This window comes from Notolabrus celidotus, unplaced genomic scaffold (assembly GCF_009762535.1).
Source record: "Notolabrus celidotus isolate fNotCel1 unplaced genomic scaffold, fNotCel1.pri scaffold_134_arrow_ctg1, whole genome shotgun sequence".
Classification (NCBI taxonomy): domain Eukaryota; kingdom Metazoa; phylum Chordata; class Actinopteri; order Labriformes; family Labridae; genus Notolabrus; species Notolabrus celidotus.
This window is the reverse complement of record NW_023260014.1, coordinates 34,871-48,157: the sequence shown is the minus strand read 5'-3', so window position 1 is coordinate 48,157 and position 13,287 is coordinate 34,871. Positions and strand designations below refer to the sequence as shown.

The following is a 13,287-nucleotide window of genomic DNA, read 5'->3' as shown; positions in this document are numbered from 1 at the left end:
CAGTCTTGGCTTTAATAGTGTCCGAAGAGAAACTGAAGACATTAGTGAAGAGAGAAGAAGGTCTGGATTGATTCAGGATGATTCTCACCATAGATCTGATAGGAGTTAAGAGGGGTCGCAGAGTGTTTGCCAGGACTCCGTCGGGATGCTTGATGCTTTTAAAGTTCGATGTAGAGGACACCATCTTTCTGGCTCCACTTGAATCAATGTAAACATACTCCAGACCAGTTAGACCTTTTAAAGGAAGGTTGGGAGCCTTGTACAAGATGTACCTGAAGAGAAGGGAACGTTCATTAATCCAGCAGTGGTTCTCTTTTAATGTTAAGTTAAGATCAAGTTTCCCTCACCAGTTCACTTGAGCATTATTCTCGTTTTTGCAGGTCACTGCTCCATCAGATCCCCAGCAGAGCACAGTGAGTGTCAGGACAAACCTCCACATGGCTGTCTATAAGACACCTGCAACACAACAGCACCCTTTATCTTAGTTCATCTGAGACTCACAAATACTAAAGAGTAACTAAACACTCACACTCCTGTTTTTAGTTCACCTCTGTACACAGGTATTTAGCGGTGTTGTTGATCAGTTGTTAAAGTTTAATGAAAATATAACAGTCTCAGCAGATGTGTGTCTAACATGAGTCTGGTCCTGCTGGAGGTTTCTGCCTGTTAAAGGAAGTTTGTCCTTGCCTTTGTAACTTGCTAAATGCTGCAAAGTGCTCTGCTCATGGTGGATTAAGATGAGATCAGACTGAGTCCTGTCTGGAAGATGGGACTGGATCTCAGGTCCACTGTTACCATGCTAGCAAACTAGGCAGAGTGAAAGAACGTACCTTTGAGAAGGAGTGGAACGTGCAGAGGTTTCCAGGTTCTATCTGGGATAAATCTGTCCTCTTTTATTTGTTATGTTTCTGTGAAAGTGTGATCTGCAGAACCACCAGGTCACAGAAACCTTTATTTACCCCCCCCCCCCCCAGCTTCTCTAGTCATTTACTGTCCAATAGGCTTTCAGTGCACCTTTGACCTTCCCGTCATACTGCCTCCTACAACAAATAAGGTGCTGTTATTGCTTAAGTCAATATTAATCTGAACTTTGTCCCATACAAACAAACTGAAGTACAGTTAACAGATTCTTCAGACAAAGGTCTATTCTGTTTGTGCATCTGTTTCTGATAAACTAAAGGAAGATCTCTTAAAGTTAATGTTAAGGTTTTATATCTGTATCCATACCCAGTGTAACCAAACAGTAACGCTGTAGATAACAACATTGGGGTCGAAATAGAAATGGTGTAATCATGCAGTCTGTCCAGCACAAGGCTTCATAGTTCATAATTCTTAGTATTTAAAGGTCCAGTTTGTAGTATTTAAAGGTACAGTGTGTAGTATTTAAAGGTACAGTGTGTAGTATTTAAAGGTACAGTGTGTAGTATTTAAAGGTACAGTGTGTAGTATTTAAAGGTACAGTGTGTAGTATTTAAAGGTACAGTGTGTAGTATTTAAAGGTGCAGTGTGTAGTATTTAAAGGTACAGTGTGTAGTATTTAAAGGTACAGTGTGTAGTATTTAAAGGTGCAGTGTGTAGTATTTAAAGGTACAGTGTGTAGTATTTAAAGGTACAGTGTGTAGTATTTAAAGGTGCAGTGTGTAGTATTTAAAGGTACAGTGGGTTGCATTATGCGTGATGGCTTTCCTGCTTATAGCCAAGATGATTTTGTAAAGATACCTGTCCTGAGACTTGCGTTCTAAATGTATCCATATTTCTTTTGCCAGTAAGAATGAATTAGTGTAGGCCCTGAATATGTGAAAATGACCTGCCATATATGTACCACACTTCCTCCAGCACTCATCAAGTCCCTGAGAAGCTTGTTGTTGTGTTCAGTTTATCACGTACTCAGAAAGGTTTGTGGTTTAAACTTGTGTTTCCAGGTAGAGGCAGCAGTCTCTGGACACGTAGCAGGAAGTTAGCCTGTTATTTTCAATCGTTCACACGACTATAACTAAAGATGTTTTTGGTGTATGACCATTCATCACGCATGAAGGAACTTCTTTCACAGGATCACGAATCAAAGTCTTTGGTAAGTGTTTCTCTGTTTTCATATTTGAACAGTGACTCAAATAAGTTTTTTTTTACCTCATTATCAAAAAGTGATTTTCTAATCATGTAAATCATTGAAACAGATCTGAGTAGAGACATTCATCCTGTTTCATCATTAACAGGAATAAACAGGACAGAGATATCTTAGAGACCAGGGGTGGAAAGAAACTACATACATAACTCTTATAAGTGTACTTTAGTAGCTTTGTGTGTACTTATACTTGTTGAGTTATTTTTAAAGTCAGTTATTTAACTTTTGTGGGAAGTATTTTACTTCATTGCATTTATGTTGCATCAGTTACTGAGTAAAAAACAGCAGCTTTCAATCAACAGCATGATCTCAGCTGATTGGATCTACTACCTGACAGTAAATATAGTCACTGATTAACCTCTCCAATAACTCAGCAGCCCAACATTACACCAACAAATCCAACACCTACTCCCAGCCCTCGTCAGGTGGACAGCAAGCTACAACTAGATTTTCATTAGATGGAGCCGTCCTGTGAGCTGGACAACTTACATTGACCTCTATGAACAGACAGTGTTTCAGTTCAACTAGATAAAGGGATACTTCAGTTTTTTTGAAGTGGGGTCGTATGAGTTACAGTACACTAGTGCTCCTGGTAGCCACAATAAGTGCCGGTGAGCTCTTCCCCTTTAATGAGAACATTCCCAGAGGACCGGCAGGTAAGCTAGGATATGTTCTCTCTGCAGACGGGGTCGCCTATTTCACGTGATTTCACTAAAGTTGAGAAAATATGTTCCAGGCACTCATCACGGTGTGAATGCATGCACCAGTAGAAAACATGGAGCTCTTCAGTTTGCCATCAGTCTTTGTTTTGGGACTATTTTCAGACGCACCTCTCAGACCGGTGTTCTTCCACTGCATGAGCACGGATACACGCCGATCAGCTGTTTGGATCAACAAGCACGGAGCAGGATCAAGTAGCGGTCTCGGTCTTTAGAGGGAATTAAACTCACTTTTCTGCACATTTCAAAGATTGGACGTTCCTGTCTTTATCCCGGCTGTTCAAACAAGCAGACCTCCTGTAAGGCAGGGAACTCTGGATGATGAGTGATGCAGACTGGAGCCGTATGTGAGCCGCTGGTATCCTCTGATTCAGAAAGGTCCTGAAGGTGTCACTAAGTCCCTCTCCTGACAGCAGAAGCTCTCTGGGGGTAGACTCTGATTCACCACCAGGTAACGTGGGATCTCTCCTGCTCACTCGTTAGCACAGAACTTCCTCCCCTCTCTTCTTCTTCGTTGGTACGTTGGGTCTGCATCTGGAGTTCTTCCTCTGTAAACTCTGGTTCATAGAGGGATCCTCTTGTGTCCACAGTAAACGGCATGTCATCGTCGCTGTCAGAATCACTAATTTCTGCAGTTTGCAGTTTCTGATCCTCAAAGTGCAGACAGATCCAAACAGCTGATCGGCGTGTATCCGTGCTCATGCAGCGGAAGAACACCGGTCTGAGAGGTGCGTCTGAAAATAGTCCCAAAACAAAGACTGACGGCAAACTGAAGAGCTCCATGTTTTCTACTGGTGCATGCATTTACACCGTGATGAGTGCCTGGAACATATTTTCTCAACTTTAGTGAAATCACGTGAAATAGGCGACCCCGTCTGCAGAGAGAACATATCCTAGCTTACCTCCCGGTCCTCTGGGAATGTTCTCATTAAAGGGGAAGAGCTCACCGGCACTTATTGTGGCTACCAGGAGCACTAGTGTACTGTAACTCATACAACCCCACTTCAAAAACACTGAAGTATCCCTTTACCTGGAGATCCAGCCAAGGGCAGAAGAGGTCATGGTGGAAATATGTGACAACAACAAGACTTTAAAAACAGATCTGAGAAATAAATGACAACAACAACAACAACAACAAAAGAAAGCTGTTCTTTCATATGCCTCTTTCTTTCTATGTCTCCTCCTAAGTATATCAGCTGAGACGATGCAGGGACATTTAGCTTAAAGTCAGTTAACACAGTCTCTCTTTGAACAGAAACACTGGCTGTGACTCCGGGGAGGAGGGATTGTCTATGAGGTGCAATACTGACAAAAACTGCCTCCAAAATATTCAGTAACTCCATCCTGGATAGCTGCAGTTTAAACTAATTCACTTCAATCATTAAAGGCCTCCTGCTGTTTATACTAGTTAGAGAGGGACAGTATGCTTTTCACAACCCTTCAGACTTTCATTACTTATTACTTTAATACATTTAAAATAACTGCTTTTAATTTATTTGAGTAGATACACAGACTGGTAGTTTTTCCTTCAAGTATAAAGTAGACTCTTTGATTCTCTTTCCACCCTCCATCGTGTTTAATCATTTACAGGAATTAACAAAGATATCATACAGTCTTCATTTCTAAGACTGTGGAGACTAATATGACCTTCAGTCTCATTTCACTTATCTGTACGACATCAATCCAACAAGTGACAGCTTTCAAGGTCCTACTGTAAACACTCAGGTTAGATTATTTAAGGTGAGATGATGAAATATAAAGAAACAGCTCCACAGATATTAAAATACATTAGAAGACAGGAGTAGAAGCTCTGCAGCAGTCTCTTTGGAGTTGTGCTGAATACATCTTGAAGTGTGATCTTTACAAGATTAACCTCATTAAATAAATAAGATGGCTTTGTTCCTTATAAACAGTTAAAGACACGCTGAATGGTTCAGGAGAATTAAAACTCTTTCAGTTAAGAACTGAAACGGAATACAGCATTTATAAAAAGAGGTGTCTTCATCAGAGTCACGTTCACTGGTGGTTTGTTAACCAAAGTGAAGTTACACTGAATAGCTGAGTGAGAGGAGCATTCTCAAACACTTGGTTGAGAACAAGGAAGTGACACTTCATTGGTGGTAAAAAGGAAGAGAGAATGAAAAGGATGGTTTAGTGAGAGGACAGTTGTTATATTTTAGATTTAAACCCGTACACTAACACTTCTTCAGGATGAATTAAAGACATCTGATCAAATATGACTCTTAAATGAGAGCAGGGCTCTGTTACACTTCACAAACTGAGAGACAGGTTTATATCACATACTGTCCTTTGTTCACAGCTTGAGCTGATAAAACTGATCATGTTTTAGGAGACTCCCCTGTTCTCTAACGTGATTCAGATTGATTTTGTTGTTCATGTTGTTTCCTGTGAAATCACACTCAAGTCTTTGTCCTGGATATGTTGATCTTAATCTACATGTCTTTTTTCACAGTGAGACATCATGTCTAAGGTTGAGGGTGTGTGTTATAAAGAACTGCTGTTAAGCACACTGCAGGATTTGGGAGAAGAAGAATTCAAGAAGTTTAAGTGGCTCCTGGAGATTAGAGGTATCCCAAAGAATAAGCTGGAACGAGCAGACAGGACGGACACAGTGGATAAGATCGTACAGAAACACAGCCAACAGTCTACAGAGGTGGTGATGGAGATTCTGGAGAAGATCGACAGAAATGATCTGGTGGAGAAGCTGTCGAGCAGCAGCACAGGTGAACAAAGTATAAACCCACTTGTTATGACTGATCTTATATCTCTGAGGGGAATGAAAGTTAATTAAATAATATTGATTTTAAATCAGGAGTACAAAGAGGGAAATGTGTTTGATGTAAAAAAGGAAACTGTTAGATGAGGACATCAGAGAGAACTGATAAAAAGAAGAACTAGTATAATGTTAGAAATAAAATAAGCAGTTTTTCTTCTTATTTGCTCCCCTGATAAATACAGATACAAAATGTAGAGTTGCATAACATCCTGTCAGATATTATATTTAACAGCAGCCTTAAACTGATTTTTAAAGTCAGATTTATCGTTTCTGTAAATTAAGAAGATAAATGTCCAAAATGTGTTCGTTTGGAAGTCATCAGAATTTAACTTAATAACCAGGAGTCTTCACTGAATGACTTATTCTCTTTCTTATATTCTCTCTCAGTCTTTGTTACATTTTCTTGCATTTTGATTAAAAATGTTAAAGATGTTATTTGTTGTACACAGTATGATGAATTGAAAAACTTTGTAATTAAGGGTGTTTGAATTCAGTTTCTCTTCTGTGTTCAGAAACAGATCGAGACACACGTGACCAGAATAGAAAGTCTTCTCCAGAGAAAGTCTCTCTGAGTCCTGCTGTAGTCAAAGCCTCTTCAGAAGATCCGTAAGTGGACCGATTTGAAGTTATTATCAGTTCCTCTATGATATGTTTGTTTACATCACTGCTCAGATGATTCATGTATCTGTTTTCAGCATCCAAAACCTGCAAGAACGAGATGAGCTGATCAAACTTCCACAGAAACAACATGTGGAAGAAAAGTATGACAGGAGTGAAGCAGACGGCATACAGGAAGAGAGCCTTTTGGAAAGTCTACAAAAGGAAAGTGGGGAACCTCAGGAAGAAAAACATCAACTGATTGAGAAGAAGAAGGAAGGTGGAGACAGCCGAAGGAAAAAGAAGTTCAGAGAAGAGATTCAGAAAACGGAAGAAATAAAAAGTCCAGTGAAAGAAGAAGCCACAGCAGCACTGCTGGACAAACTGACATCAGCTAAGGAGGCAGATACAGACACAGTGAAGTAAGTATGCACTCTTTTCACCCTGTGTTAATAATCATTCTGTTGAACTGAGCTGCAGAATGCTACATCTTTAACCTGGTGTGGATGTCAATCAGTAAACCTGTCTCAGTCACAATGGTAACTGACTCTCAACTCATCACCTCGTCTGGATCAGGTGGAGTTCGTAGTGTCAGCTGTCATTGACGATTTCCTCCTCAAGATTATAGATCAACAGCCGATGAAGGATGAACGTTTTCAAACTTAAGACTTCATGTTTTTAACAACACAGAAATGTCCCTCTCTCTAAGTTTCCCTGTTTGCCTCTGATAAAATAAAGACTTTCAACAGATGTAGAAACGTTACAAGAACAATACGAGCACAGCATCTATTGTTTTAGGTTATGTTTTAATGGTAGATCTTAAAGTCCTACACAGCTTTAACACGGCTGAAATGATGAGTCTGTGGGTATTTATCACAGATTGAATCAAATCAGTAAACTGATCTGATCTATTGGAACAAGTATTTAAGTTTTGTTCGTGGCCTGCATGTGTAAATCATGTGTACTATTGTTAAAGTTGAGGAGTTGTTCTTTGTGTTTTTGTCACATTAGTAACAGTGGCACTGAGAGTGTACCGTGTGGTAAAATCAAAGTATGAGTTCACACAGATACAGAATGTTTCCTGCAGGATTCCTTTCTCTCTTTATCTGCAGCAGCTGTGTTCCATTTATACCATGCTAACTTTCAAATATGTGTCATCTCTTCTCATTACATCTGTCGGACTGAAGCAGCAGACAGGTCTACAGACAGCAACAGGAAATACAGACCTTTAATCTTTGGGTCAATACTAATAGAAGAAATCTTACTAGTTTCAGCAGCAACAACAATAATAGCTATGATATAAATGTGCATTATAATAATGAATATAGCAGAAGAGCTGAAGAAGGTTTACAACTGCAGGCGGCGCACAACAATGATACATAAGAGGGTTTCATAAAGGGAGCTCAAAACGTCCCCAAAAAATTAAAAATGAGTGACAGGCAGACAGATGGAGGTAGGATAGCAGCTCACAACTGAGCATCATGAAGAGGGATCTGACAGCAGCAGCAGCAGCAGGGTGGGTGGCAGCAGCAGCAGCAGCAGGGTGGGTGGCAGCAGCAGCAGCAGCAGCAGGGTGGGTGGTGGCAGCAGCAGCAGCAGCAGGGTGGGTGGTGGCAGCAGCAGCAGCAGCAGCAGCAGGGTGGGTGGCAGCAGCAGCAGCAGCAGCAGGGTGGGTGGTGGCAGCAGCAGCAGCAGCAGGGTGGGTGGTGGCAGCAGCAGCAGCAGCAGCAGCAGGGTGGGTGGCAGCAGCAGCAGCAGCAGCAGGGTGGGTGGTGGCAGCAGCAGCAGCAGCAGGGTGGGTGGTGGCAGCAGCAGCAGCAGTAGCAGGGTGGGTGGTGGCAGCAGCAGCAGCAGTAGCAGGGTGGGTGGCAGCAGCAGTAGCAACAGCAGCAGCAGCAGCGTCACTTGAACATTTCTAAGTAATGTGACAGACAGACTTTGCATTCAGTGGTCAGTTCACTCTGTGATCTGGTGAAAGGCTGCACTAACATGATAAAGACAGGCTTTTCTTGTAGAGTAGTGATGGATGTTGTAGAGATTTGTCTCTGCAGTTTACTGTGGCGGTATTGTCCCAAACAAACACTGATGAAGAAGAAGAGGAAGGAGAAAATGAATCATTGGCCAGAACCCTAAACTGAAATCCAACCCCCTTTTGTCGGTTTATTCATCACACAAACAGTGAAGCAGCACCAAATGTAGGCAACAAGTTTAATGTATAAATCATCTTCTTTTACAGTCAAACCTCAGGCAAATACGACTACATCACCTGTAAACATCTCATCAATATGGGGTCTCCTGCTGTCTACCAGCTGATACCAAAGAGAGAGAACATAGGAACTCTTAAAAAACTGACTCTGGGTAAAAGAGATCCAAACAAGACCAACAGAACCATCTTACTTGTTGGTGAGACCGGAGCAGGGAAATCTACTCTGGTCAACGCTCTGGTGAACTACGCCATAGGGGTGGAGTGGGAGGACAAGGTCTGGTTTGAGATCGTTGAGGAGGAGGAGAAAAGTGAATCAGATGGTCAAGATAAAGAGGAAGATCAGAGTGAAAGTCAGACCTCAGACGTGATCGTGTACGAGATCTTTGGTTTTGAAGGTAAAACTCTGCCCTACTCTCTGACCATCATCGACACGCCGGGATACGGAGACACCAGAAGAGATGAACAAGATGACATTGTCAGTCAGAGAATGTTGGACCTGTTCCACTCAGAGGATGGAGTTTATGAGATCAACGTCGTGGGTCTGGTGCTGAAAGCCAGTGACAACCGGCTGAGCGACCGTCTGAGGTACATCTTTGATTCGGTGGCGTCTCTGTTTGGAAACGACATGAAGGACAACATCGTCTCCCTCATCACACACTCAGACGGGAGGACGCCTCGAGAGGCTCTGAAAGCTCTTGAAGCTGCAGACATCAAGTGTGCCCAAAATGAGAAGTACCAGCCCGTCCACTTCCTGTTCAATAACTGCCAAAACACAGAGAGGAACCAGAAGAATGCCTTACCGTTGGAGACTTCATGGGAGATAACAGGAAGAGGAATGAGGGAATTTACAGGATACCTGCAAAATCTCCTCCCCAAAAACCTGATAAACACCGCTGAGGTGTTGAACGAACGCATCACGCTGACGGCCAGCATCCAGAACCTGCAACAACGAGTGGAGCTGATTGAAAAACAACAGACAAAGATCAAGGATGCTCAGGACGCTCTGAACAAACACAGAGAAGAGATGAAGAGCAACGAGGACTTCACTGTGACCGTTCAAGAACCATACAAAGAGAAAGAGTCCATCAGAGGAGGGATGTCGTGGTTGTTCTTTTATGAGGGAGCTGTCTGCTGTGACGTCTGTCAGGAGAACTGTCACTACCCTGGATGCACGTTGGCCTGGTACCCCAGAGACTGTGAGGTCTTCAAAAAGAGCCACTGCACTGTTTGTACCGGGAAGTGTCATGTGTCCAAACACGTGAAGAACAAGGAGAAGTATGTGATCAAGACCAGAGAAGTTCAAATGACTCTGAAAGACGTGAAAGAGAAGTACAAAAAGAACAAAACAGACTGGGAAGAGACCAAAAGCCTCTCAGAAGACCAGGAGACAGCAGAGAAGCATTTGGAGGATCTTGAGGAGGCTAAAAACACCCTCGAAGAGAAGTCCAAAAACTATGACAGGAGCAAAGCAGACTGTGAGGAGACGACCGGCCTCCTGGCTGATCTGGAGAAACGGATGAAAGAGCTTCAGGCAGAAAAAGATCAGTGGTTGAAGGTCTCCTTTCAGCATGTTGAGAAGCTGGAGCAGATCGCTCTGAATGTGGTCTCCCTGTCCACTCTGGGACACCTGGACTTCCTGATTGAGAAGATGAATGAGAGAAGAGACACAGAGAAAGAGATGTTCCAAAAGGAGGTCCAGAAACTGGAGAAGATGAAGAGTCGAGTGGGTGAAAATAAAACGGCCGCTCTGCAGTGCAAACAAAAGAAACCGGACAAAGCGAAGGCAAAGTGAGCTGAACCAGATCATTGCATAAAAGCCAAAGACCAGTTCGTTGGCACAAACGTTCAAAACTAAAATTCTTAATATGCTAGACCAGGATCTAGAGTTTTCCAAACTTGCTTTGCTGATAAATTTGTCAGTATAATTTCTCAGCTGTAAAATTCTAAAAAGATCTTTACTGACCAGGCCATACTGCTCTTTTAAGTCTTGAAAACTTTTGAGTGAAGAGTCTCCAAATTAGTAAATATTCAGACCTTTTCCCTTCCATGATTTCAAACTTGCATCTAGCCTGTTTGGAGTGGACCGGGTATCGTGGGCTATCCAGTGAATCAGCACAGAAGGCTGACTCACCGGCTCAATAAAAAGCACAAACTGAAGGGGGCTGATGGGACAACCCTGCCGACAGCCTCGCTCCAGCTCAAAGGACCCTGACACAGAGCCATTTAGTTTTTATTCTCGCCCATGGTTTATGATAAAGCATTTGGATTGTCTGTGTGAAAGTGTTATGAAATTTAAAATTATACAGGGTTTTATACAAAAATGACCAGCTGACAGAGTCAAACGCCTTTTCAGCATCTCATGTGACTATGGCTGCCTCAGTCTGTTCTTGCTTTAGCTTGTGAATAACATGTGAAGTAATGTTGTCCTGAGTTTGCCGTTGTTTTATGAAGCTTGTTTGGTCTAAATGTATTATTTCAGGTAGAATGTTTTCCAGTCTTTTAGCTTGTATGGACACAAATCTCTTGTAATCCTGATTTAAGAGGCTGATTGGTCTGGAGTTTTTGCAATCCAACCCATCCCCCCCTGCTTGGGTATAACTGTTACAACTGCTTCTTGCCGAGGGGGGTGTCTCCCCTCTTTGTAACACCCAGTTGTCCTTAATAAAAGGGGGGGATAGGGAACCTCTAAGTATCTTGTACCATGCTGCTAGGTATCAGTCTTATCTAGTAAATAGTCCTCTCAGCCTGTTGTGCCTTTAGTTTGTAGGCCAATCATTTTGCTGATTTGCTGCCTATTTCTTAGTATTTCTGTTTCACAAAGAGCAGATCTTTTAGAATGCTTCTTGATTCAAGGTCGTTTAACTGAGTTCTAACTTCTTGCATTTGGTTTCTTATATTTGAGTATAACCATTCACATTAAACGACACTATTTTACACAAACTTACACATACAATGGAAACTGAAATCAACATTTGGAACTGTTTATAAAAGAAATGAATGTAGAAATGACTCCCTGAACTGAGGTCATATGTGTGCCCCTTTGGGACCGTGGTGTTTTGATGGCTCAGAGGGATAACCTGTTTTCCCTGTTAGGGGTAGAGGGCCCTCTAATGGAAGAAGTGAGTGGATTAACATACTAGTTACCTTATTAATATGTGCTCAACATAAAAAAATAAGCAACTAGGAGTCAAAGTATGTAACGTGAGGAGAGATGGTAAAAGTCTCTTTTCCTGGTACTTAACAAATCCAGTTATTCTGAAGGATATAAGATAAGATAAGATTCCTTTACTCGTCCCACAACGGGGAAATTCAAGTGTCACAGTAACAAAGTAGACAGTGCAAAAAAATATAAATATTTATATATATATATATATATATATATATATATTATTGGTGATAGAGTCTGACCACTGCAGGAAGAACAGACCTGTGGTATCTCTCCATGAGACACCGCGGGTGAAGAAGTCTGTCACTGAAGGAGCTCCTTAGTGTTGTTATGGTCTCCTGGAGGGGGGTCTGACGTGTTGTCCATCAGAGAAGATAGATATAATATAATGTCTTATAATTACGCGCCAACAGGAGATTTATTCCAGAATAACAAGGACATGTTTACATCGTCTAAAGGTCTAAATAAACGTAGTCATGTTATAATCGCTCTGGCACAAACATGTAGTTTCTCCTTAAACCCATTACACGGTGCCGGTGTCTCAGTCTCCCTTCCACAGGAAGCCATGCTCCAAGTCTGCCACTTGATCCTCTCTGCCATGGTATCCAGGGGCCTGAACACCTTCACCGGTTAGCCTCTTGCTGCCATGTCTTTCGTCCCCTCCCCCGCTGATCCGTAGACTCTGGTTTCGTCTCCGAAAAAGATCTTTTTATCTTTCAGCATCCTTTTGGCCTCTGCGTATTCTTTACACTTCCTCAGAACCTCTGGAGCGTAGTCGTGGTTTACATTCACCCTTTTCTCCTTTTCTTTGTCTGTAATATTAATTTCTTCCTTGGTTTCTTTCAGCGTTACAGTTTTCTTGGTGAAAGTCTCTCAGCTCTTTAAGAATCATTTCCAAGATTGCCATGTTTTCTTCTGTAGGTTGGTGCAGCTAGCTGGTTATTGCTAGTGCTACTTGCATTAGCTACGAGTTTGTCTCTCATGGTGCTCTGTTCGGGTTCCTTGTTTGACTCCTTCAGTTGACTCCTAGGCATATTAACTACCCCCTATCTCTTATTTGTCATAAAACTCTTATTGAGCCACTTTTGGGGGCTTTAGATTTAGTGAATGGGGAGAGCTGTGAAGTTTTACTGCTGCCCTCATGGACGCTCGACTGGAAGTCTCCCTGGTAGAAACATTTTGATCCATGTGTATTCAATGTTTTGGACATGTTCATATTTGAAGTGTTTGGAACATTTTTTTAAAAATTTGAAATAAAATCCAGTGAATTGATCATAAAATGTGTGATGAAATATTTTATTTCAAATATTTTTATTGAGTTTTCAACACATATGACAATACAAAACACAGCACACACAAATACAAAAAAAAAATAAGACAGAAAACACCGGGGTTGGGCAGTAATGTTCTACATTGCCACAGATGGTACTGTATTGTGCAAAACAAGGAAGACGAACAGGTCTCTGCGGCAGTGATAGTAATACCTGACATAGTGCAATAGCCCTTCCCACCCTCCCATCCCCTCCCTCCATCCCCAGCTGTCCTGAAAAATTGAGGCGTAATATGTACGAGTCAGTTTGCAGCGCACCACACAGAGTCAGCTCTTACTTCTCATGCCAAGGGCCGTATAAAAGCTCATCTTATGATGGTTTAGTTTGGGTGTCATGAAAGTAGACTAAG

The 13,287-nt window shown here is 41.9% G+C and overlaps 1 protein-coding gene and 1 long non-coding RNA gene across 2 annotated transcripts in view; one reads left to right on the top strand and one right to left on the bottom strand.

Moving 5' to 3' along the window:
- LOC117808659 overlaps window positions 1–11,770 on the top strand; it is a 24,713-nt gene extending 12,943 nt beyond the window's left edge. Inside the window, exons 3-6 of the mRNA XM_034678350.1 lie at window positions 5,315–5,585; window positions 6,151–6,244; window positions 6,334–6,657; window positions 8,472–11,770. Of these exons, the coding sequence (XP_034534241.1) occupies window positions 5,324–5,585; window positions 6,151–6,244; window positions 6,334–6,657; window positions 8,472–10,233 (2,442 nt within the window). The 5' untranslated portion in view covers window positions 5,315–5,323 and the 3' untranslated portion in view covers window positions 10,234–11,770. The remainder of the gene's footprint in view (window positions 1–5,314; window positions 5,586–6,150; window positions 6,245–6,333; window positions 6,658–8,471) is intronic.
- LOC117808662 lies at window positions 193–1,022 on the bottom strand. Its single transcript, XR_004630382.1, has 3 exons — window positions 831–1,022; window positions 348–456; window positions 193–272 (listed from the first exon to the last, which is right to left on the bottom strand). It is a non-coding gene; the product is annotated as an uncharacterized LOC117808662 (long non-coding RNA).
- Window positions 11,771–13,287: the final 1,517 nt, after the last annotated feature.